This window comes from Macrotis lagotis, chromosome 2, assembly GCF_037893015.1.
Source record: "Macrotis lagotis isolate mMagLag1 chromosome 2, bilby.v1.9.chrom.fasta, whole genome shotgun sequence".
In the NCBI taxonomy this organism is placed as follows: domain Eukaryota; kingdom Metazoa; phylum Chordata; class Mammalia; order Peramelemorphia; family Peramelidae; genus Macrotis; species Macrotis lagotis.
Genome location: NC_133659.1, coordinates 334,251,662 through 334,276,555, shown reverse-complemented (window position 1 = coordinate 334,276,555; position 24,894 = coordinate 334,251,662). Strand labels below are relative to the sequence as shown.

At 47.0% G+C, this 24,894-nt stretch overlaps 1 protein-coding gene across 2 annotated transcripts; it reads left to right on the top strand.

Annotated features, from left to right (window-relative positions):
• The first annotated feature begins 537 nt into the window (after positions 1–537).
• Positions 538–23,688, top strand: NFAM1 (NFAT activating protein with ITAM motif 1). 2 transcript variants are annotated; one of them, XM_074227079.1, is made up of 6 exons: positions 538–979; positions 9,465–9,797; positions 10,786–10,925; positions 11,858–11,956; positions 19,430–19,516; positions 22,025–23,688. In XM_074227079.1, the coding sequence occupies exons 1-6, from the start codon at positions 946–948 to the stop codon at positions 22,076–22,078; spliced, it is 747 nt and encodes a 248-aa protein (XP_074083180.1). In that variant the 5' UTR covers positions 538–945; the 3' UTR covers positions 22,079–23,688. The 2 variants fall into 2 exon arrangements, with proteins under 2 accessions (XP_074083180.1, XP_074083179.1); XM_074227078.1 differs by having other exon boundaries at positions 540–1,495.
• The last annotated feature ends 1,206 nt before the right edge of the window (positions 23,689–24,894 follow it).

The window sequence follows — 24,894 nt, the reverse complement described above, 5'->3', positions numbered from 1 at the left end:
TCCCGGTGGGGTGGCTTACTGATCTGGATGTGTAGGTAGGCAAGAAGAATTTGGGGACTGATTAGGCCAATTCTTGTGTCTAAGGAAGTGGCTATGAGCCATCCTCAGTTATTGTTACCAAGAGACAGCCCAGGAAGAGATCACTTCTTCACACTCAGGTCTTTGAGACTCTCCATGATTCCATTCTTTCTACCTTCTTATTGGCCCACCCATCCTTCCTGAAGAGTCTGTAAGATATCCTGCATATGGACTTTAAAATAAAACATGGCTAATAGATTTTGGGTAGGAAGGGAAAGGGGGGGGAATCATCAAGGTAGTTAGGCAGAGTTCAGGGGGAACTTGACCCTAGTTTATTCCTTAGGTGGAACAAACAAGGTTTAGTAACCATTTTTAAGACTCCAAATGAATTCAAGAAGGCCCTTGGGCAAGTGACTTCCCATCAAAGGGTGCATTTCCTCATCTGTTGAATGAGGGGGTTGGGTGAAGTTCCTCCCACTCTGAGAAGTGTTCTGAGGTCTGATCCCAGCTACTTTTCTTCCTTCTCTCAGCTGCCCAATCACCCCTTCCCTCTTTTTGAACCTCTACATCCTCCTCTTTAAAACACGCAAGTCAGATTGAATGCTCTCTAAGATGCTTCCCAACTCTAACGGTGTATGCTTTTAAGGGAACTCTTCCATTATCATCATTAATAAAGGGGTTCTAGATCCCGCTAAATTTATCCTTGGATCTCCCTCCACAGATCATGAGTTATAGAACCTTTGAGTAGGAAGAAACCTGTGAAGTCATCCAGTGTCATGGAAAGGTGACCTGATCCCCAGATGAACCATGAAATGTCTCATCAACCAGAAAAGGAGGAGGAAAGAGTGCAGATACTGCTATTGAAGAGGAGTACAACCAATGGACGATCCAAGGGTTGCAGTGGTCCGCAGGAAATAGGAAAAGTCCATGAAGCAACTATTTTTCACTAACTCTTTGTTGGGTATGTTTCTAGGTGTGGAGAAAAGAATGAAATAGCCCCTGTCCTCAAGGAGCTTACAGTTTTCTGCTAGTCCTTGTTAGGAAGGGTGAGTCATGGATGAAAGATTTCCAGTTGAACAGGAGGCAGGAAAGAGCATGGCTCTTACAGGATAGAGAGGTGGATGGGAATACTATCTGTCCTGGTGGAATGAGCCCCCACCGGTGAGATCCCAGATCTGTTGGCAAACAAAGGATTGCTAGTCCTCTGGAGCGGGATCTTTGTAAATGAGAACAGCACACAGGGAGGTGACTAGCTGGGAACTAAAGGGAACTCTGGCAATCTGTGGGGCCTCTCTATCATGTAGTACCTAAAGAGGAAGAAAAGAAACTTAACCAAACCACAGAGACATTGGTCGCCTCAGAGAAGCCTCCTTTGGGAAAAAAGAAGTGCTCCTCCTCCTCTTCCTCCTCCTCCATCCCAGCATGGCTTTCCAATTCCTTGGTCTCCTTCTACTCCCATGGACCCTTCAGCCAGGAGGTGAGTGGAGACCTTTGCCAGCCTACCTTCTTTTCTATCACTTCCAACTTATTTTCCCAGTTCCCTCACCTAATACCTTCCCTTCTGGGGCTTCTCATCTGACTCTTTTATTGACAGATGAGAAGCCTGAGACCCAGGGAACATGCCCAAGCCATATAGTCAGTGCCATCCCAGGGAGGACCAAAAGCCGGGTGCTAGTAGAAGTAGTCCTGGAGATAGCTGAGTGACACAGTTCAGATCCACATTCCAACTTCAATTTCTCTGGGCTTCAACATTCAGTGGATCTCTTTGACTTGGAATGTGATTTTTAGCTCATGTTACTCAGAATTGGTGTTTCCCATCAGCACTTTCTTGAGGCCATCTTGGTTCAGATGATAATGGAGCTCTCTGCTCTCCTCCTGAACATGGGATTTCATAACCATCATCTCTTGTAAATTAAAGCAGACTTGCATTTCCCCCATTGCATCAAGTTAACGCAATTGGAGAAATTTCTCTTGCAAAAGGTCTGAAAACCCTTAAGGGCCCTGGGGCCCTCCAAAATGACTCCAGGTTCAGAGGTCTAAGCTTTGGGCTTTGCCAGAAGAAGAATGAGCCTAGCCACTGTTTGGGATCTCCCCACCCAGCCTAGCCTGTGACCCCATTTTGATTTCTTCTGCTGTCAAATTCCCCCGCCTGTTACCACCCCCCCATGCTCTGACCTCACAGAGCACTGTGTTCTTTTTCAAAATTCAAAATTATTTACTCAATGAAAATTCACTTTTCTACTTTCTCCATTCAACTCCCATGGAGAAAGAAAGAAAAGCAAAACCCCTTTTCCAAACAAATAGAATCAAGCAAAACAAATTCCAAGATTGGTTGTGTCCAACGAATCCCGAAATCTCCTCTTTATTGGCTCTATCAGGAGATGAGGTATGTCTTATCATGAGTCCTCTGGAATCCTCGTTGGTCATTAACCTGTTCACATCTCCCACATCTTTCAGAGTCATTAGTCTTTATTGTTGTTTTTGTGTGAATTATTTTTCTGATTTTGCTCACCTCATTATGCATCCATCCATACAAGTCTTCCCAGGGTTTCTGAAACCACTCCTTTCAGTATTTCTTTTTTTTTAATTTTTTTTATAGTTTATTTTTTCCAATGACATGTAAAAACAAATTTAACATTGCTTTAAAATTATTTTAAGTTCCAGATTCTCTCCCTCATTCACTCCTTCCCTTCTCCCTTCTTAAGGAAGTTAGCAATTTGATAGAGGTTATACATGTGCTGTCAGGCAAAGCATATTTCCATATTAGTCATGTTATTAAAAAAAAAAAGCCAGACCAAAAGACCCAAAGAAAAATAAAGCTTTAAAAATTCTGCTTCGATCTGCATTCAGACTTTATCAGTTCTTTCTTTGGAGGTGGCGAGCATTTTTCATCATGAGTCCTTCAGATGAGTCTTGGATCACTGTTTTGCTGAGGAGAGTTAAGTCATTTATAGTTGAGCATTGTATAATCTACCTGTTACTGTGTCCAAAGGTCTCCTGCTTCTTCTTCCTTTATTTTGCATTAGCTCATGCAAGTCTTTCCAAGTTTTTCTGCAAGCATCCTGTTTGCCATTTTTCTCATTCTTTTTTTTAAATTAATAGTATTTTCCCCCAATTACAAGTCAAAAAATTTTTAGCATTCATTTTTACAAAATTTCAAATTCCAACTTTTTCCTCCTTCCCTTCTCCTCCCCTCTTCTGAAAATGGTGGGCAGGAGGTAGTGTTTCTACATGTGTGATCATGTAAAACATATTTCCACGTTAGTCTCAGTTGCAGAAAATATAATAGACCCAAAGGGAAAAAACCACCAAAAACCACAAGCAAGGATAGAGTGATTGAAAAAAATGGACTTGGATCTGCATTCAGAGCCCACCCTTATCTAGATATGGATGGCATTTTCCTTCTTGAGTCCTTTGTCTTGGATCATTATGGTGCTGCCCGCTCATCATTTCTTATAGTACAATAGTATTCCATCACAATCGCATACCACAACTTGGTTCAGTCATTATCCAGTTAATGAGCATCCCCTCAGTTTCCAATTCACTGCCATCACAAAAGAGTTATTAATATTTTTGTACATGTTTAGAGTTTGTTTTGCTTAGGATGAATCCCTCCTTTATTCTATCCTTCCTGGTTCTCCTCCTGCCTATCTGATCGCTCCTTCTTGGCCTCTTTTGCAGGGTCCTTTCTGAGTGATAGTGTGTCCTAAGACTCTGACCTGGACCTTCTCCTCTTTTCATCCATGTTGTTCTCATTTCTTCCCAGCCAAATGTAATTGGGTGTTGTATTCCTGGTGCTTGGAATGCAGTTAGAGCTTAATAAGTGCTTATGGAATGAATGAATGAATCTCATTTTTCTCCCATGGATTCAGTTGTCATCTGTATGGGGAAGGAATGAATAAATAAAATGTTAAATATTTACTATGAGTGAAGCACTAGGGGTACAAAGAAAATGATAGTCCTGGCTCTCAGGAAGCTCCGGTTCTAATGGGAAAGACAATTAACTATGGAAGGTTTCCACTGCAAATTGGAATAATACATGATAGGAAGGTCTCTCCTCTAACACTATTATTTCTTCAAAGTCATTATTCCCAGGGTGAGGGGTTGAGGAGAGATTGTGTGTGTGCGGGGGGTGGTTAGGCTGACTTGCCTGCTACATGCTATCTCAGCTAGGCTGGCATGCCTGCCAGTACCCTGGCTCTGAATCCAGAAGACCTGAGTTCAAATCTTTCCCTTAAAGTTTACTCCCTCTGGGCAAGCCATTTTACTTATCTGAACCCGTGTTTCTTCCCATATAATGAAAGAACTGCCCACGATGGTCCCTGAGGTCCTTCCAGCTTCAGATCTAGGTGTCTATGATTCCCCAGTTGACATATGCAGCTCTGTGGTCTAGTTCCAGGTGCTTCCTGGCCATCTCTACCTAGAGGTCCTCCAGGTATCTCAAATTCAATATGTCTACTACATTATTCCCCCCACTCCATCATACTAAAAGTTGCTCCCTCAAACTTTCCTCTTGTCCATGGTACCACCATCTTCCTTTCACCCAGGTTAGAAACCTTGGACTCGTCCATCGTCCTTCCCTCTTCATTAGTCTCTATATCTAATCATTATTTCTGATGAGCCCTTGTAAATCAAAGTCATCCATGCGTCTGGAACTTAGCTGGCTATGTGGTGGGAGATGTTCATCTCTACCTAACTTCCCCTAGACTGTTTTCTACTTTTCCCAGGTCATTTTGAACTTACATCCACATATCTCTCCCCCCATAGAATGTTGGCTTCTCAAGGGCGGGAAATGCTTCACTTCTGTCTTTGTGTCTAGTCTCTAAAACCAGTCATTTAGCCAGCTCTCCATCAAATCTTTTTTTTTTAGGTTTTTGCAAGGCAGTGGGGTTAAGTGGCTTGCCCAAGGCCACACAGCTAGGTAATTATTAAGTGTCTGAGACCGGATTTGAACCCAGGTACTCCTGACTCCAGGGCCGGTGCTTTATCCACTGTGCCACCTAGCTGCCCCTCTTCATTGATTCTTGTTGAGTGGTTGCTAGCCTGAGAGAAGGGGTGAGTTGGGAATGATGGTTTTTCTCCTAATATTTCTGAGACTTTGGGAAAGCCTCTTTCCCCTTCCTGGTTCTCAGTTTCTTCATCTTAAAATGAGAATGATGAACTGGATGATCTAAGGTGGATTCTAAATTCTATTATTTCTAGACAAATAATCAACACAACTTCATCAAGGCAGTGGGGGGGGGGCTGTTCCTGTTCTCAAAGAGCCTCCATTGGACTATGGGGAGACAATGATTGGCGGGAATGATGACAGAAGGAGGGAGCTTTGCTCTGAGGAGTCTCACACTGCAAGGCAGGAGAACAGCTGGTGGCTTCCAGATCCATCACCCCAAGCCTCTCCTTGGATGGAGGAGAAAACTGAGGCACAGACAGAAGAAGTCATTTATGCCCTGTTATAGGAGTAGGCAGATAAGGAGTCAAGACTTGGAGGTTGATGAAAGGATTACAGATTTAGAGCTGGAAGGCAACCCAGAAGTCACTGGGCCCAACTCCTTGGGTCTTTGGGCAAGGAAACTGAGACCCAAGAAAGTTAAGTGACTTGATCTAGGTCACGTAGCCAGGAAGTGGCAAAGCTGGCACTTTCACCCTTAGAGTTCCATTCCTCCCATCCCCAGTACTTAAATACTCTGGCACTTCAGTACTCGAGTTCCTAGTATTCTAGTGCCCTACTGTCCCAATACTCCAGTATCCCACTGTTCCAGGACTCCAATACTCCAACGCCTCAGTTCCTCAGTCCTCTAGTACCTTGGTATCCATTATCCAGTCGTCTAGTATCCGCCTACCCTAGTACCTCAATACACTAGCACCTCGGTACTCCAGTACCCCAATATTCTAGCACCTCGGTACTCCAGTACCCTAGTACCCCAATATTCTAACACCTCAGTAATCCAGTACCCTAATATTCTAGCACCTCGGTACTCCAGTACCCTAATACCCTAATATTCTAGCACCTCTGTACTCCAGTACCCTAGTACCCCAATATTCTAGCACCTCGGTACTCCAGTACCCTAATACCCTAATATTCTAGCACCTCGGTACTCCAGTACCCTAGTACCCCAATATTCTAGCACCTCAGTACTCCAGTACCCTAATATTCTAGCACCTCAGTACTCCAGTACCCTAGTACCCTAATATTCTAGCACCTCAGTACTCCAGTACCCTAGTAGGCCAGGTCCCCAGTACCTCAGCACTCTAGGATCTCTAGTAGCCTCATCCAGGGAGGTCTTTGTGAAACTAAACTATGACCAAATCCAGCCCCAGCCCTGACCCCTCTCCAGGCCCAGCCCCCCACATGCCAGCATCTTAAGCAGAGACTTTTTTTTAACCCAATGATTTGGGGCCTGCCTTCCCCAGCCTTGCTGTCAAGACTGATGGAATCCATCACACAGCCTCCCATCTCCTGACATTCCAGAGCCCTTGTCACCGTCTCAAAGCACCAAGGTCATTTCTGCCCCAGTGTTCTAAGCAGCAGGAGCTCCAGTCCCAGATCATGAATTTACATGCTTCTGACCTGGTGGCCTTAAAATAATGGCTTCACAAAGGACCTGGGGACAGCCTAAGCTGATTTTTTTTTTATAGATTCCCCCAAATCTTAAAGACCAGATTAATTATAGCGGCTGATCTTCTCTTCTTCTCCAGGACAGCTCAGGGTCTCATGGGGCCAGCTCCCAGGAAGGGCACTTGCAGTTTCTTTGCCAAGGCAGGATGAGCAGGGGGCTGGGCCAAGTTCCAGAGATTTGCTATTCTATTGGTTGGTGCGCAAACCTCACACAACCCATTTCCTTGGAGAGACTGCAGGAAAAGAAATCTGAAAACAATTGAAGCATCCTCTAAGTTAGAGTTCCTATTATAGGTTCAGAGAATTCTATTGCAAGAGATAGAAGGGACCTCGGAGGTCACAGAGTCCAATCCCTTCATTTTACAGATGGGGAAACTGAGTCCCATAGAAGTAAAGTGACTTACCCAGCAAGGTGCTGCTAGCCCAATGGGGTTATGGGATTCAGAACTAGATTTAGTCTAAGACCTTCATTTTATTGTTGAGGAAATTAAGGCCCCAAGAATTTTTTGCTGTTGACTAGTTTTTATCTATTTTTATTTAAAAGACGTTTTTACTGATACATTTTGTTTTTACATCACTACATTTCTTGTTGTGTCCTTCTCTTCTTCCCAGAGACTTATACCAGACTTATACCAAATGATGAAAGAGAGGGAAAAGCATTCAACACATTGAAAGTCTGACATCCCATGCAGTGTTCCCCACTTCTGCAAAGAAGTAGGAAGAGATACCTCCTTACCTCAATTCTTTAGGATCCAGCTTATTATAATTCCACTTTTAAATTCTTTTGGTGGTAGCTCTCTTAGGTCTCATTCATTAATTTGTGGTGTGACCCTGGGCAAGTCACTTTACCCTGTTTGCTTCAGTTTCCTCAACTATAAAATGAGCCAGACAAGGAAATGGCAAAGCATCATGCCAAGAAACTCAGTGGACAGTATTGGCTTGTTTTGGTTCACAGGGTCATGAAGAGTCTGACCCTGTGTTGCCTTGTGCATTGTTTTCTCATCTCTGCTGACCTAATTGAACATCAATTCGTGGAGATCTTTCTCCATTTCTCTATATTCATTTTGCTTACCAGTTCTCATAGTACAATGCTATTCATTACAATAGAAGGACAACCACAAAAAAGTACTGTGACGTGAACAGAGCCTCCTTTCTTTTCATCACTGACTTCCATAGAGTATGATGAAATTTTTGAGGTCCCAGGGTATGGATACTATGCTCATTTTCTTCACATAATTCCAAAGTCTATTCGGGAATGGTCCGGCCAGTTCACAGCTCCACCAACAATGCATCAGTGTATTCATCTTTCCACAGGCTCTCCCACTTCAACTATTCCCATCTTTTGCCATCTTTATCCATTTCTTGGGTCTAAGGTTAGCCTCAAAGTTAACTTGATCTGTACTTTCCTTTAATAGTGATTTGGAACAGGTCTTGTTCACATGTGTTGGCCACTTATATATTGGGAAATGCTTTTTGGTATTAAACACAGTGAGTTGTTAGCCATAGTAATACTGATTAGGGTGGTGGGGGCTAAGTGGAAGGGGCTCTGGATGAAGCTTCCAGGTCTGTTTTGAATGCACATAAACTATGTGGCCCTTGAGCAAAACATTTCATGTCTTGGTGAAGTGAAGACAATGACAGTGAAGACAAAAACTGTATTAATGAAGGGAGTTTTCACCCTGGGAGGTCTTCACCCCAATGGAATCTAGAGCAAACGCAGAAAAGGCAAGGAAGAGTGCTCAGTCATGGGAAGACCACCAGAAAATCCAAGTCTCTGCACCCCAAGGCTGCTTTGGGGGCAGCAGGGGGACACCCCATGCTCATAAAGAAGGCTATAGTGATAGAGGTAGCAAGGTGATGCCATGTAGATAGAATACTGACACAGGAGTCAGGTGGATCTGAGTTCAAATCCAAACTTAGACGCTTACTAAGCTCTGTGACCCTGGGCAAGTTATTTTTTTCTTTCTTTCTTTTTTTTTTTTGCAAGGCAATGGGGTTAAGAGACTTGCCCAAGATCACACAGCTAGTACTTTTTACATGTTTGAGGTCAGATTTGAACTCAGGTCCTCCTGACTCCAGATTGGAACTCTATCCACTGTGCCACCTAGCTACCCCTTGTTCAAAGTCCCTTTTTGCTTTAGGGGAGCGGTGCTAGGCAAGTCACTTAACCCTGTTCCCTCAGTTTCCTAATCTGTAAAAATGAGCTAGAGAAGGAAATGGCAGTATCTCTGCCAAAAAATGCCCAAATAGGGGCGGCTAGGTGGCACAGTGGATAAAACACCGGCCCTGGAGTCAGGAATACCTGGGTTCAAATCGGGTCTCAGACACTTAATAATTACCTATAGTTGTGTGGCCTTGGGCAAGCCACTTAACCCCACTGCCTTGCAAAAACCTAAAAAAAAATGCCCAAATGGGCTTATAAAGAATCAGATGTGACTCTGAACAATGATATGTGTGCGTGTGCACACATACACACACACAAACATGCATGCATACATTTGGCACAAAGGAATTGCCATTTGCTTTGATGAGGGGTCTTCACATACTAGGAGCTCTCCATCCCATCTATGGAAAAATAGTTGGCTATCATTATTGATGAAGAGTTTCATTCTTCACCATGGTGTGGGGGCCTTCCAGAGCACAACCTCTCTTCAGTTGGACAGAGCAGCAATTCCTCTGCAGCTTAAGTCTTAGGTGTGCAGCTGATGACTAGAACGGAGGGCTTGTCTTCTCTAGCCCCCAGGGCTGGGTAAGGATAGCTCCAGGCCCTTCTAGACTCAGGTGTCCTCCCCGTCATGGCTCTTTCCTTCTCTCCTTCCTCCTCCCCTAGGAGGCCAGAAGTTGGAACAGCGTGATGCCCCGATCCTGGTGACCTTGGCCCGCCATAAACTTCGTTTGACTTGTGAGATCACCTCTACTCCAACCTTCAACTCCTATAGTTTCAGTTACTATTATGTTGACCTGGAGGGCAGGCACAGCAACTCCATTGGTGACATTGACTGCCCCAGGCCTTCTGGAGTCAAGAACAAGACCCACACTGAGTTGTGCAACTTCACCCTGACCGCTCTGCATGATGCTTCAGCTACGGGCACCTATTACTGCCAGGTGATGTGGGAGCCTCCCCTCCAAATGACAGGAAATGGGACCTTTATCCTGGTCCGAGGTAAGTTGTCTCAGCTGGTCTAGAGACAGGGGAGATCAGAGGACCAATAGGTTCAGGGCTGTAGGAAGGACCTTAGAACTCATCTAGTCCACCATCCTCCCTTTACAGAGGGGGAAACTGAGGCCCACGATGGCTGAGTTGGGTCTCAAACTCAAGGTTCTTGACTCCAAACCTAGACCTCGATGAACTTGAAGGTGCCAAAGAAATCATAGCTGAGATGACTTTGCTTCGGGGGGCTGAGAGGTGGCATCCCAGAGTGGTCTGAGTGCCCTATTTGTCCCCCCCTTAACAGGCTCCAAAAGAATTAAAGGAAGACCATAGATAGGTCATTAAATGGCACTCCTCCATCGAAGGGGATTCGTACCTCTCCAGCTTGGTCCTTGGAAGATTGTTGGTCTCACATGAGGGGTAGATTGAAGAGACTGCAGACTCTTAGGTGTGCTCTTTGTAGAGTGTACCTGGACCTTCACCTGGATAAGGAGAGACTCTCCAAAAGGGCAGCCTTGTTGGGCCATCTGAGCATGAGCACTGAGATGGAGAGCAAGGATGGGGGGAGGGAGAATTTGAACTTCAGTCTTCCAGTCTCGGTTGTGGTAACCCACTGTAAGAAGCTTCACCTTAAAACCTTGACCTTGGAGAAGGCTGGACTCTAGTACAGGAATCTAATCGGAGGTAGTACCCAACCCAGCTTCTGGTCTTCACTGATGGTCAGGGACACAGAACCTTGATGAATTCCAAGTCTCCCCATCTTTCTGCCATTCACCTGACCTTGACATTGACCCACTGGGTGACTTTGGGCAAATGATTTTGCCTCTCCAAAGTCTCCCTCAAGCTCTGGATCTAGATTTCTCATCGTAAAAACAGTCAACAGACAGGCCCCTAGCAACATCTCCCTTCTGCCCCCCCATGGGCCAGGTGGGAAAGAAGCTTGTGGCCAACAGGTCGCCATTCTACTCAGCCCTGCCTCCTGCTAATCATGTCCTCACAGATGCTGAATATAAAGAACCCCCTCTGGGATCCAAGAAGCTTCTCCTCTTCACCTTCACTGGCCTCCTGATTGTGCTGAGCATTCTGGGAACGGGCCTGGTGCTCTGGAAGGCAAAGATATATCCTTGCCCCATAATGAAGGTAAGCGGTAAGATACACCATTCTGGCCCTTCCTTCACACCAAGGGGGAGACCTATGTCCTGGCTGAATCTAGACTTAGGCCAGAAGGCTCAGGACCTCTCTTCTGAATAGCTGCCTGTCTCCACCTCCTAGACCCTGGATCAGCTCCCCATTGTCAAAGGTCCCCCTTCTGTTCTCTGAGTCTGCAGCTATTGGAACCTTGTGGTGGTCCTTTCTTCATGGTCTCTTCATAGGATTGGGGAACTCCAGCTCTCTTACAACAAGGGATGGCAGAGGTGGGAGGGGCCTTAGAACAAGGGATGTCTTGCATTCTTCCAGGAGATGGACAAATACTAGAACCACTCTCCTGGTACCCTAGGCTCCCAAAGGGCAGGCAGGGTCCAGACCTTCCCTCCGGTCTGTATCTGCCTCAGCTCCAAGCAGAGAACTTTGATCATATGTGGGATGTTCACAAGTCTGCCCTCTTGCCGTTTCCTCTAAACGACTGTCTCTATTTGGCCTGCATCTTTACCAGCCATGCCCCAGGCCTGGAATTCTGCCCCCTACCCACCTCCACCCCCAGAATCCCGAGCTCAGCTCTGTGTTCTCTCAAGGCCCGCTCTGACCTCCCAGGTTCCGTGGTTCTCCAGTCCCTGGAATGACTTTGGGCCAATTTGGTATCTTTTCCTGGGGCACTTATGACCTTCCCCAATGGGATGCCCCATTTTGCCCTTGTGGCTCTCACACAAAGCCTGGCCCCCCAGTTGATGCTGAACAAGCTGAAGGAGCAAGTGACCCAGCCTCTGAGGTCTTCCTCTTTTTCTCCAGAGGCCTGGGGGCACCCTCCCAACCCAGAGGCCCTGCTGATCAAACCAGACTCTGATGGGATAAGAGGCCTTTGGGAAGAGGGGAGGCCCCGGAGTCTTAGCCGTCCTGTCCTTCTGTCCCCACAGAAATGCAGGAGGCCTGCCAAGAAGATCCTGGGGCAGAGAGACCCAGGTCCAGCTGAGTGCTCAGCCCCCAAGCCTGATCAGTCAGGATCCATCTACACTGTAAGTCCATCATTCCTCTTCTGGGTCTGACTCCCTTCAGACAGGCCCGCTGGGGGGTTTCTTCTAAAGCCTTGAGTCTGAGGGCCAGAGGACCTGGGGGTGAGGGTTATGGGAGGGCAATTAGGTTTCGCTAAAGATGGGCATAGAGATCTGTTCAGCAGTTGTAGGGTGCCACGACACAGTTACTACTGAACAGAAAGGGGCAAGGGGAAGAACCCTAGATTGAGAGACAGAACAGGGGATGGCAGAGCTGGGAGGAGCCTTGGGGATCATGGGACTGCATACATTTCTTGTGTGGCCTCTGCTTCCTCCTCAGGAAGCAGGCAGATCTCCTCAGTGGAGCCCATAGTTTGTGGTGCACAGGCTAATAATAATAATAGGTTCAGCTCTCTAATTCTTACAGATTTATGAGACAGTTTTAGGTCATATGCCGTAGAGGTTAGAACCTGGGGCTCAGAGTCAGGAAATCCTGGGTTCGATTCCTGCCTCAGACGCAACCAGTGGGCGTTCTTTCAAACCCAGACCAATTCACCCTGATCTTTGAGGGACTTCCCATCGGCCTGAGGTCAGAGGGACAAAGCCTGAGAAAGCTCCCTGAAGGCAAGTTCCAGTCCAATCTGTTACTAAGCATAGGAGCTGGTACACAGTGGTGCCTACTCAATGTTTATTACTTATCAACTGACTGTTAGCTGATGGACAGTCTGAGCTAAGCCTCCTCATTCCCCCCATGCAGTGTCCAGGGATCTGCACACAGTAGGCCCTTCATAAATGTTGGTGCTGGGTTCCTTTCTAAGGGAGTGGCAGAAGCTCCTCCTGCCCTCATGGTGACTCTGGATGGCCTTGTTATTCTCCCTACTCTGGGTCACAGTTTTCTCCAAATGAGTTGGTGTTCCCTTCCAGCCCCAGATCGATAATTCCTTCTGAGCCTCGTTTCCTCATCTGTAAAATGAGTCAACGAGGCGCTTCGAAAGTTCCTTCTTGCTCTGAATCCCAATACTGTTAACTAGCATGGGACAAAGGCCAATGGCCCTGTTCCCCTCAGCGGAGGCAGAGCCGGGTACCTCAGGGGCAGGAGGATGGCTGTTGGAATAATAAGAGCTGGCTCTTCTCTTGGCTCTGGGATGGCTCCTCCTTGCCCAAAATACTGAGCATTTCTAGAACAAATGGGAGGCTTTGCACTGAACTTGCCTCACCGGAAACCCTAAGGAGGCCTGTGATGTAATTGCTATCATGCCCATTTTCCAGGTTAAGAATCTAAAGCCTAGAATCATGCAGTGACCTGCCCAGGGCATCCAGCCAACCCGTGGCAGAGCCTGGGTTCCTGATTGCAGGCTCAGGAGGTCCGGGGCAAGATTTGGACTCAGTTTCTCTCAGGAAACTGAGGCTCAATCATTCAGAATCTTAGAGACAGAGCTAGAAGGGACCATGACCTCAAGGGACCAATCCAATCTCCAGTCATAGACTGGAGTTCAGAATCCACCTCAGACACTCCCTGGCCTAATGATCCTGGGCAAGTCACTCTTAACCTCTGTCCTTTATTGTAAAATGAGGAAATAATCTCAGTTCTTCCCTGGATGGTTGAGAAATTAGACAATATTTGTAAACTGCTTGGTCAGATTTTAGATCTTGTTATTAATAGAGTGTTGCTATTTTTCTCCCTCACAAGTGACCTCTCTGAGTCAGTGCCTGTGGGAGTGGGAGGCCCCTCAAACTCACCCTCCTAGAAGGAGACCTAGAGTCACCTGAACTCCACTGATCACTTTACCTTGAAGATAAAATGGGATGACAAAGGAGGAGAGGAGCCCCACAACCCCCATACTCTCTGCAGCTTTTAGGCAAACTGGAATTGGGAGCACCCCTTCTCCATGGTCCTGGAGTTTGATGGAGATACGATGCCCATCAGCATCCTGGGAACTGAGCATCTCAGTGCTATGGGCAGCTCTGTTCACTCATTTCCTGGGAGAGGAGAGAGAGAGAGCCACAACCTGCAGACCATCAACCCAACCCAAGCAGCTTGAAATTCTCTTCATCAAAATTCAGGTCAAAACCTGAATAAAAATGCAGGTCCCAGAGGTTGCCCCTGGTCCAACCCCTTCTCGCCAAGCTGTTAATTGGCCCCTTGCTCATCAGACCATTAGCAGCTTCTCCAGTCCATCACAGCTGGAAAATGAGCTCTAGCCCCTACCCCCTGAGAAAATCAGAACATGTAGCAACTGTTAGGGGATCACCCTCTCCCAGAGCCCAGGAAAGTGGGCAAGCCAGGAAGGGGGGAGAGCTTTGGGTGCCATAGACTTAGGACATTATAGATTTAGACCTGGAAGTGGCCTAGTCCCTCCTCTTTGGTTTGCAAATGAGGAAACTGAGGCCCAGAAAGGACTCAAGAAAGGGGTTTGGTTAGGAGAGCCAGGATTCAGGCCACTTCAGACTCCCAATGCATTGCTCTTCCAACCTCAGTGACCATCAGCCCTGCTCCCAAGGTGCTTTTTAAAGCTCACACAATACATGGTATATCTGTGAGGCAGGTAGCCCCATGTTACAAGACTCAGAGAATACACCTGACTAGATCTGTGGAATTTTAGTCCAAGTCTTGGTTCTGCCCACTGAATGGTACTGCCCTTTAGTCACCAGTTCCCTCCGTCCAAAGTTTATTGGAAGAAAGGGTATTTCTTCCTCCCTTTGAACCTCTTTCCCTTACTCAACTGGGGAGTCTAATTCTCCCATCCTCTACCTCCCAGAAGCATTGGGGTAACCTTTAGAAGTTAAGAGTTACTTAGAATTATCTTTCCTTACTAATACCTTCCTTCATAACCCCCACAGCCAAGATGGTCCTTTCCTTTGTGACCTTAGGAATCCTTCTGTGGATCACTTAGAGCTGATGCATCCTTCCCTTAATCATGCTCCCAGAATGCCCTGGTTAGAAGGCTGCTCACTGACATTATGCTGGTCTTCATCATATCCTTCATTGCTCAGACCCGCACCCCAATTTGATTGAAGATGATGATGATGGTAATGTTCTCTGCTCTCAAAGAAGACTATGACATCAGGGAGGTGATGCCATGATAGGCGCATGAATTGCATTGGAGTGAGGGGATGCTGTTCTAAGTCACCAGATCCATTTTCTTTTCTGGAGCCTTCTGGTCCAGTGGCTAGATATGGACCAGGATGACTGGAGACGACCCTGAATGCAAAGCAGTGAGGGTGAAGTGACTTGCCCAAGGTTACACAGCTAGAGAGTGGAGAGTGGCTGAGGTCAGATTTAAACTCAGGTCCTCCTGATTCCAGGGCTAGTGCTCTATCCATCACACTACCTAATTGCCCAGTTCCTTTTTGTTTGGACTAGCCACCTGGCCCTGCAGCTGTCTTTCCCTTCCTCTTTTTTTCCTCCTCTTCCTCCTTCCTCCTCACTTGCTCACTGTTTGAACCCCATTGACTCAGAGTGAATGTAAATAACAATTGTTTGCTTTGGCCAGAAATCCTGAGAGTCTTCCCCGACTAAGACTGATTTTTTAAAAATGTTTTTGGATTAGGTAAGAGACAACATTCTTTGCTTTGTTTCTTTCTTACCTAGCTTAGATCACTGAATGGGTTCTGCCTCAGTCAAACTGAGACCTGGGTAAGACCTTGGCTTAAAAGAGCCCCCACTGAAACCAGGGCCATCTCCAGTTGCCCTGATCTTTACCTGACTACTAGACCCAGATGGCTCTGGAGGAGAAAGTGAGGCTGGGGACTTTCCCTCACTTCAATCCAGTTCACTTGCATGTCATGGTATCTCGCCAGATGTCATGATTCCCTTGGAGAATGGACAAGCAACAATACCTCCTCCTCCTCCTCCTCCTCCTCCTCCTCCTCCTCCTCCTCCTCTTCCTCCTCAGATCCCATCTGCCTGTTACCAGAGAAACCACCTCCTTGGCAACCTACTCTCCTCCATGGGACTGAGGCAGAGGGAGAAGTTCCCATCTCCCTTGGGATTTCATTGGGATGGTATCAGGGAAGCTCTCCTGATCTTCTCCTAGTTCTAAGGACTACAAGTCTTGGATGGGTAGTGGAGGCAACCTCAGACAGATCACTGGAATGACCATCAAGGACTTGACCTAGTGTCTCTGCCCACCGATGATTTACTGTGTGGCCTTTCTCTGGTCATCTGTTTTCTCTTCTGTACAGCAAAGTTGCTGCACAAGACGACCTACAGGCTCCCTTCTGACTTGGGTGGGTTGGGATTCAGTCACTCTGTTGGCAGATGCCCATGTCTGGGACCCCTCCCCCATGTCATCCAGCAGGACACACCCACCTTCCCCTCTGGATGTCAATGTGCCAAGTGGCAAAGGCTCAGTCGCATTAGAGTTCCTCAGGACATGAACAGTGGCCCCTGGCTGGCCTGCCTGGGTGTGCTCCACCACTAGAAATGTATGGATTTCCTCAGCCGGTGGTCTAGAATAATCCCTGTCCTGCCAACTGCCACTGCATGGCCAACGGAGAGGGAGGCAGCGACGCTTAGCAGCAGGCCAGTTATTACCAAGATTATCGTTGCTTTCTCTCCGATGAGCAAGCACTGCAGGGGACCCAGAGGGCAATGGGGAGACATGAGGTGGATAGTAATAGACTGCCGGCCACGAGCCAAGATGAGTTATACGTGAGAAGAAACATCAACGCTGTCTTCAAGCATATGGGACCAGAAAGGCAGTTGGGCTGGTCATTTAGCAAGAGGGAGGAGTAACAGATGGAGGAGGTTGAGGCCAGCACTCTGTTCATCCCCATCAACCTTCGGAAGACCTCCTGAAAGATCCCTAGCATGATGGAGATATATTGCAGGTCACACAGGATGTGACGGATGGTGACTTGCATGAGGAGAGGGACTGCTCCAAGGTAGAGTCTGTGGATTCAGCAAAGTATGAATTTATCAATATCATTGGTTCGGGGATGCCATGGCCAACAGATCCACTGACTTGGGGCCAGCCTCTGGCGAGGGAGCTCTCTGCATTTAACCGGGGTGGCCCTCGCAGGATACACAAACACTCCGCCACCAGACCCTTCTTAGGTCTTTTGAAGCCATTCCAGAAGGTCCCTGCCATGAGGAAGCAAAGCCAGAGCCAGGATTAGTGCCTGGCATGCCCAGGCGAGCAGCATGAGACTTGAAAACAAACACTCAAACCAACTTTAAAGACCAAATTCAGTTAAGGGGAGGAAGCAGAGAGAGACCAGGATAGCCATCCTATGGGCTACCCCCTGGAAATGCTGAGCATCAATCTGTACTTTATGGATTCCTGCCTGGGCAAGGACACAAGATCAGCCTGCCCTGAGCTCAGGAGCCTGAGCCTGGCCCTCTGGATGTGAGAGGAATGAACAGAGAGGAAATATGACCTTCTGGGCAAAAAAACCCCAGGTCACAGCAAACCCATTCTGGTTTGTCTGCCATGGGAGGAAGATGGGTTAGGATTTTGCCTAGAATGAGTCAGCTAGAAGGGGGGAGGGAGAAACCAATCAATTCTTTCTTTTTTTAAGTAATTGAATTTTGGGGGTGGCTAGGTAGCGCAGTGGATAGAGCGCCAGCCCTGGAGTCAGGAGGACCTGAGTTCAAATCTGATCTCAGACACTTAATAATTACCTAGCTGTGTGGCCTTGGGCAAGCCACTTAATCCCATTTGCCTTGCAAAAGCCTTAAAAAAAAGAAAAAGAAAAAAAGTAATTGAAGTTTGGGGGGCAAGATGGTGCATTGGTTAGACCACCAACTCTAGAGTCAAGAGGACCTGAGTTCAAATCCGATCTTAGATACTTGATACTTAGTAGCCATGCAACCTTGAACAAGTCTCTTAGCCCTGATTGTCTTGCATCCAGGACCATCTCCAGTCTCCCTGATCCATATCTGACCATTGGCCCCGGAGAGTCCTGGAGGAGAAAGTGAAGCTGGTGATTTAGCAGAGCCCCCCTACTCAAATCCAGTTCGTGTGCTGTCATGATCCTCTTCCAGAATGAAGGATGAAAAACCACAATTTAAAATAATTATCTATGATTATCAGTAATTATTCATTATTAGTAATTAAGTAATTATCAGAGATTTCTATAACACTGAAACATAGAGGGCAACGAGGTGCTGCCAGAATGCACAGAGAACTGGGTTTGGAATCCAGAAGACTCTTCTTCCTGAGTTCAAATCTGACCTCAGACACTCTCTAGCTGCATGACCCTGGGCCGTTATTTAACCCTGTTTGTAAATGTAAAATGAACTGGAGGAAGAAATGGCAAACACTCCAGTGTTTGTGCTAAGAAAACCCCAAATGGGATCCAGAAGAGTCAGATTCAACCAAAGAACCACAAAACAACATTAGAATGATAAGCACCCTCTTAATTTAGCACCCTGGGGGGACAAAGCTCTGGTTACCCAACCCTGGTTTTGGCTCTGGGAATCAGCACCTCTAATTTGCACACATTCCCAATCTAAAAAGTGGATCCAAGCTCAAGATACTGGGTGAGTCTGCTGCATACATGCCTTTAAAAAACCCTCTCAAGTCTGTCCCATTTCAGGACTGTCGGCATTGCTGTTTGTCCTTCATTGTCAAAGACCATGACATCAGGGAGGTGATGTCATGACAAGCACATTAATTGGATTTGAGTGGGGGGGGGGGCTGTGCTCAGTCACCTGTCTCACTTTCTCCTCCAGAGCCATCTGGTCCAGTGACCAGATAGGAATCAGGAAGACTGGAGATGGCCTGGATGTGAGGCAATCAGGGTGAAGTGACCTCCCCAAGGTCACACAGCTAGAAAGAGTCCATGTCTGAGGCAGGATTTGAACTTAGGTTCTCCTGACCCAGGGCTGGTGCTCTATGCACTGTACCACCTAGTTGGCCCTGCAGGACTCAGTGCTGAGAGAGAAGACACGCTTTGTCCGAAGTAGAGGCATGTTATTACATTAGTAGCAAGAGGACATTTCACCCACCATCAGCAGGAAGAATGGACGTGGAGAGGGGGCCTGCTTGGAGGGGCACAGGCCTTGATGTGCATTACCTTTGACTCCTCCACCCAAATACTGGGAGGTAAATGCTGTGATTATTCCCCATTTTTCAGTTGGGAAGACTAAAATTCAGATTAAATGACTTTCCAAACATCACAGAATTGTAAAGGATTTGAGGGAGGATTTGAACCCAGGTTTCCCGATGGAAAATTCTGTGGGCCACTGCTTCTCTCCCTGTTGAATCAGAGAGTCGTGTAAATGATGTCTAAAGTCTCTTCCAGGAAATTTTATGGTTCTAAGAGTGGACTGGGGGTGGGGGGAGAGACATCTTCTGGACCCACCTTTGGCTTGAAGCCAAGGCCCCCGGGATTGTGGGGCATCCTGTGCTTATGGCATCCTGCCTGGGTAGGGTGCTCCTCCTGCCCTGAGCCAAGGATCCTGTACCTGGCCCTCTGGACAGAGAGGAATGACCTGGAGAACCTTGGGTTCTAATCCTCCCCTTCCCTGACCTTTGTTTCTCCCCGCAGGCCCTTCAGCGCCACCAGTCTGAGGTCTATGATTGCCTTCAAAGTGATGTCAGCATCCCTCCCTCGGAGTGGAGCTCGCCAGACCAGGTACCATCTTTGTGTGAAGCTGGTGCAGGGGGGAGGGCTTGAGGGGAGGAAGGCAGTGGTCTTTACCCTTTACCTCCCCACCCACCCAAGGGTGCCTAAAAAAAGAATACTTGTTCCCCTCCCTCCACCTCATCAATTAAATACCTGAGGGGTGGGCAAGAAAGCTCTTCTAAGGAGTCATTAAATGCCTCCTAAGACCAGTCTAGAGGAGAGGGCTGGGGTGTGTGTGTGTGGGGGGGGGGTGATTGCCATCCCACCTCTTTCATTAGGACCTCACGGTTCATTTGCCCCCTGTGAACCCTGGCTTCTCATCTATAAAATGGGGGAGAGGAGAATCCCACTTACTATCACACTCAGTGATGCCCAGACCCAGGGGAGACCTGGGAGCCCTCTGGGACAGCAAAACCCGGGGCTCCAGAGCTCTTCCCGGAAGGTTGCTCTGTCACGTGGATGGCCTTGGCTCCCAGGCACCAGGACCAGAGCCGTCTCTGGCTGGATCAGACGCTCCAAGAGAATTGGAGCAGATTTGATTCATGCTTCAATGTAGCCGCACTACAAAGCCAGGCCTCCGGCACTTTGATTCGGCATCTTCGGCTGCAATTCCTAATTAGTTCTCAAAAGAGTCCACTCTTGGAAAGGACTATTTCCCCATTTCTAGGACATGGAATGTCAGATCTGGGAGGGGCTTTAAAGCAAGATTTCAGAACAGGGAGAGGTCTTCAAACAGGGGGTGTCGGAGCTGTGAGAGGTCTTAGAAGGGGGATGGCAGAGCTAGGAGGGGCCTTAGAACAGGGAAGGTCAGAGTTGGGAGGGGTCCTCAAACAGGGGATGGTGGAGCTGGGAGGCGCCTTAGAACAGGGAATGGCAGAGTTGGAAGGCTGCTTGATATTATAGAAAGACCCCTGGTTCTGGAGTCAGAGAACCTGGGATCAATTCCATCTCTACCTCTCTTACTACCTGTCATTGAAGTTTCCTGAACTTCAGTTTGTCCCTTTGTCCAATGAGGCCCCTTCTGACTTGCGGTCTATGCTCTATGAGCACAGACTATGGGAACTGAGAGGGACACCTAGTCCTCACTAGGTCCATTCCCCAGCTGGGGAGAGGGACCCATGGTCCCCCAGGCAGCTAAGGACAGCACTAGGATTGAACCCTGGCTTCTCAGGGCAGGCCCTGCCTCAATTGCTTTCACTCTGGAAGATGTTTGAGGGCAGGGACTGGGTCTCGTCAAACCGTTGTCCATCCCCAGGTGGCTCCCATGACTGTTCACTAGGTAGGAGTGGGTGCTGCACACATGTTTGTTGATTGAATGAATGACTAATTGAAAACCAAAGCAATTCAACAAGCATCTATTCCATGCCTACTGTATATAGCGGCCCTGTTCCATCCTAGGGGTTCAGAGACAATGGAGACAGGCCCTGCCCTCAAGGAGCTTTCAATATGATGGAGAGGAAACAAATCTACCTTTGTAGGCATAGAAAAGAAAGGTAGGAAGACAAGCCAAAGAGAGATCTGGGAGATTTGAATATGGGGAGATCATTTGCTCCTGAGGAACTCCAAGAAGATCTCACAGAGGAGGTGATACTTAAGTTAGTGAACAGCTGTTCCAATGGGACGACTGAGGCCCAAAGAGTTTACATGATTGGCACAAATCCACACAGTGAGGGTAGAAATGGGATCTGAGCTTGGAGCAGGGACAATGTGCTATCCTCAAAAAGATGGAGACCTTTGAAAGAGGTTCAAGTTCAGAAATAAAGGTGGTTTCAATCTGGGACCTGTTGGGTCACCCAGGTGCAGATGTCCATCACCGTTTGAAAATCTCTGCCCAGGGGCGGCTAGGTGGTGTAGTGGATAAAGCACCAGCCCTGAAGTCCGGAGTACCTGAGTTCAAATCCGCCTCAGACACTTAATAATGACCTAGCTGTGTGGACTTGGGCAAGCCACTTAACCCCATTTGCTTTGCAAAAAAAAAAAAAACCACCTAAAAAAAAGAAAAAAGAAAATCTCTGCCCAATTCTATTGGGCCCGGAGTCAGGAAGACTCGAGTTCCAATCTGGTTTTCGACTATTACTAGCTGTGTGATCCTGGGCAAGTCTCTTAACCTCTGTTTGCCTCAATTTCCTCATCTATAAAATCAGTTTCCTATCCCAGGGTGGTTGTGAGGAGCAATCGAGATTGTATTTGTATATAATTTAGCATTGTACCCCACACGTATAAGCTGAGGTGGTGTACCCACCGTATAGATGAGTAAGCTGAGGCCCCAGAGAGAGTCAGTCACTTTCTCAGGGTTCTATAGCATCACTTGACTCCAAAGCTGGCAGTCTCTCCCCTAAGACCTTTTGGTGACTTGTAGCCCCCCACTACCCTCTGCTCCAATTTCTACCCCCCCCGAACCTCTCCTTACGAGAGCCACATTTCGGCAGATTTTCAACAGACAGAGCTGCCTAAAGTCATGTCATTTGGCAAATTAATATTTCTCCTACTTTTTTGTCATTGTTGTTTATTTTGAAGAAACAGTACCAAGCAGGAGCAGAAGAGTTTAATACCATCTATGAAAATTTCTAAAGAAGGTTCCATGGTGGACTCTTTGTCCTTTTCCCCATAACGTCCGAGCCCTGGGAATCTGCTGCTGTCGAATGAGAGAAGGAATGGGAGCTGACCTTCCTCAGTCCCAGCTCCAGAAAGCTCCGGCCTACTGTCCATCAGATGTTGAGATGCCCAGATAGGCTTTGGGTTCCTTCTGAAGACCCAGAGAGGTCCCTCCTCTGCTCTCCTTTCCCCTTCTCAGCTTTCTCACCCCACTGAGGAATCCCATGGCAGCTTCCACATCATGCTCAGGGGGCATCTATATGGGCAACCATGCTACCCACACAGCATTATCTACCTCTCCCCCTCCTGCAGAGGAGTCAGGAGCTCTGGCTTCTGAATTCTCTATTCCTTACTATGCAACCATGAGCCTCCCTCTCAGTTTCTTCATCTGTAGAATGAGAATTGTGACCATAGTCATGCCTCCTCTCATGGGCAGCCTGGCACAATGGTTAAAGGGCCAGACCTCCGACCTGGGCAGATAATTTAATCTCTCTAAACCTAATGTGTCAAAAGAAGAGTTTGGGACTAGTCCACATCCGGGGTCCCTTTTTGACCCTAAATCTATTCATTGAAAACCAAATAAGATATTGAATGCAAAGGTATTAATAATGCTAATATTGTATTAATTATCAGTGCTGATATTGATTAATAGAAGTCATTATTAATAATGTAAGTAGTAGTATTAATAATGCTAGTAACAATATTAGTCCATTTGTCTAGAATATCAGCATTTTGTTGGTTATAAATTCTCAGATTCCAATTTATGACCATTCTGAGCACAAATCCCATTTTTTTCTTGGGAACCCCAATGGCCAGAAGGTTGTACATGAGGGTGTCTCCTCATGTGGGTCTCCAAGCAGTAGCACCTTCTGGAAAGTGTTGGGGAAACCTGAAGGACAGGACACAAGTTTGGAGAAGTCACATGAGCTGGGGACAGAGAGGAAATAGGATGAAAATTTTTATTGGGTCCTGAGTTTTGTTGGGTCTGGGAACAGGCCTGGAGTCAGGAAGACCTGAGTTCAAATGTGACCTCAGATGTCTGACCTCAGGGTTGATGATGAAATCCTTCTGAGTGGAGAGGTGGTGGTCTATAGGTGTGGAATATTTACTACTGGTGGCTCTAGGAAAGCCACATAACCCTGTTTGCCTCAGCTTTCTCATTTGTAAAATGAGCTGGAGAAGAAAATAGCCAACTATGCCAGTATCTTTGCCAAGAAAGCTTCAAATGGGGTCACAGAGAGTTGGATAGGACTGAAATGACTGAACCACAATAACCGGAATGTCTGCATTCCGGTTAAGCTTACATGTGAGTGACAGCCTGGGGTTCATCAATCACCCAGTTCCTGGTCGGAGCAGGTTGACAAGCCCATAGGTCAATACAGGTTGAGTTCACTAGAGTGACTCCTAGTAGCACTCCTTGGGGAGGGACTGATATATCCCTTTCTTGCTGAGTTGGTGATATAGTATGATTAAACAGACACCGAGAATAATTCTCCCTGGGAGACAAATCTGGGGGGGGCAGCAGAGATTTGGACATGGGTGCCAAGCATTTACTATCTGATTCGATTTCCTGTTGTCAAGTTATTCAGTTCCATTAAATAAACTTTGATTTAAATTCACTGATATTGGTCTGGTCTTCTAAAGGAAGCACCGGTGGGGGCTCATGAGCTGTGAATTTGAATTGGAGGTTACCCCAGCAGTACTATGACCCTAAGAGTAGCTAAGAAGAGGCTATCCTCAGGGGACCCTGCGGCTCCATTATTACCATCACCTTATTGCCTTATCTCAGCATCACCATTGTCATCTCCAGTCTCCCACTGATAACACCACTTCCCTCTGATGATGCTTCAGAAGATTTGGTGGAGGAAAAGTTCATGCTTTAGATAGATGGAGGATTAGGAGACCTCAGAGGTCACTCCCAACTCTGTGCTTTATGATCTCCCTTCTTAAGACTCTGTTGGGGGCCGGCTAGGGGTAGCTTCCCATTAATCAAATACAAAATTCTTTTTCTCTACTTGAAAATCCTTCCCCAAGAAGATCTGGAATTTCCCACTCTCCTTCCACCTCCACGGTCCTGCCCACTTACTCCTCTTGGTCACACCTGCGCCAACGTTCTTTCATCTAGTTACTCATCCCACAGTCCCACAAAAAGCACCAAGAGCTCTCTCCTTCTCATCAAAACTCTCCTGGGAGGGAAAAGTTCCTCATATACTGAAATATCCATAGCAGCAATTTTTGTGGTAAGAAAATACTAGAAGCAAAATTGGTGCCCATTCATTGGGGGATGACTGAACAAGTTGGAGTATCTCCCTAGGATCAAATATGATTATGGAATGATGGGTACCAGGAACCTTGAAATAATCCTTGGGAAGACGTTTGAACACATCTTGTTAGGCTACGGAGACCAACAAGAACCAGAAGGGGAACACACACAATGATTGTCATAGTGTAGGAAAAAACCACTCTAAGAGGTAACAGAATTTAAAATAATGCCATGACCTAGCTTGACTCCAGAGGGTTTATGATGAACTCCTTCTCAGTAGAGAGGTGGTGGCCTATAGGTGTGGAATAAGGCATACATGCCTGCTATGGTCAATCAATTGATGCAGGTTGCCTGAAGGTGATTACTTCTAACAGCCAGGATTTCTGTTAGGTGCAGAGCTACTTGGGTGGGGAAGGTGATATACATAAATGCAAATCACATCAGCACAGAATCATAGAGCTGGGAGGGACCTTTGAGGCAGATCATGAAGACCACATTCTTCATTTGTCAGATGGGGAAACCATGTAGG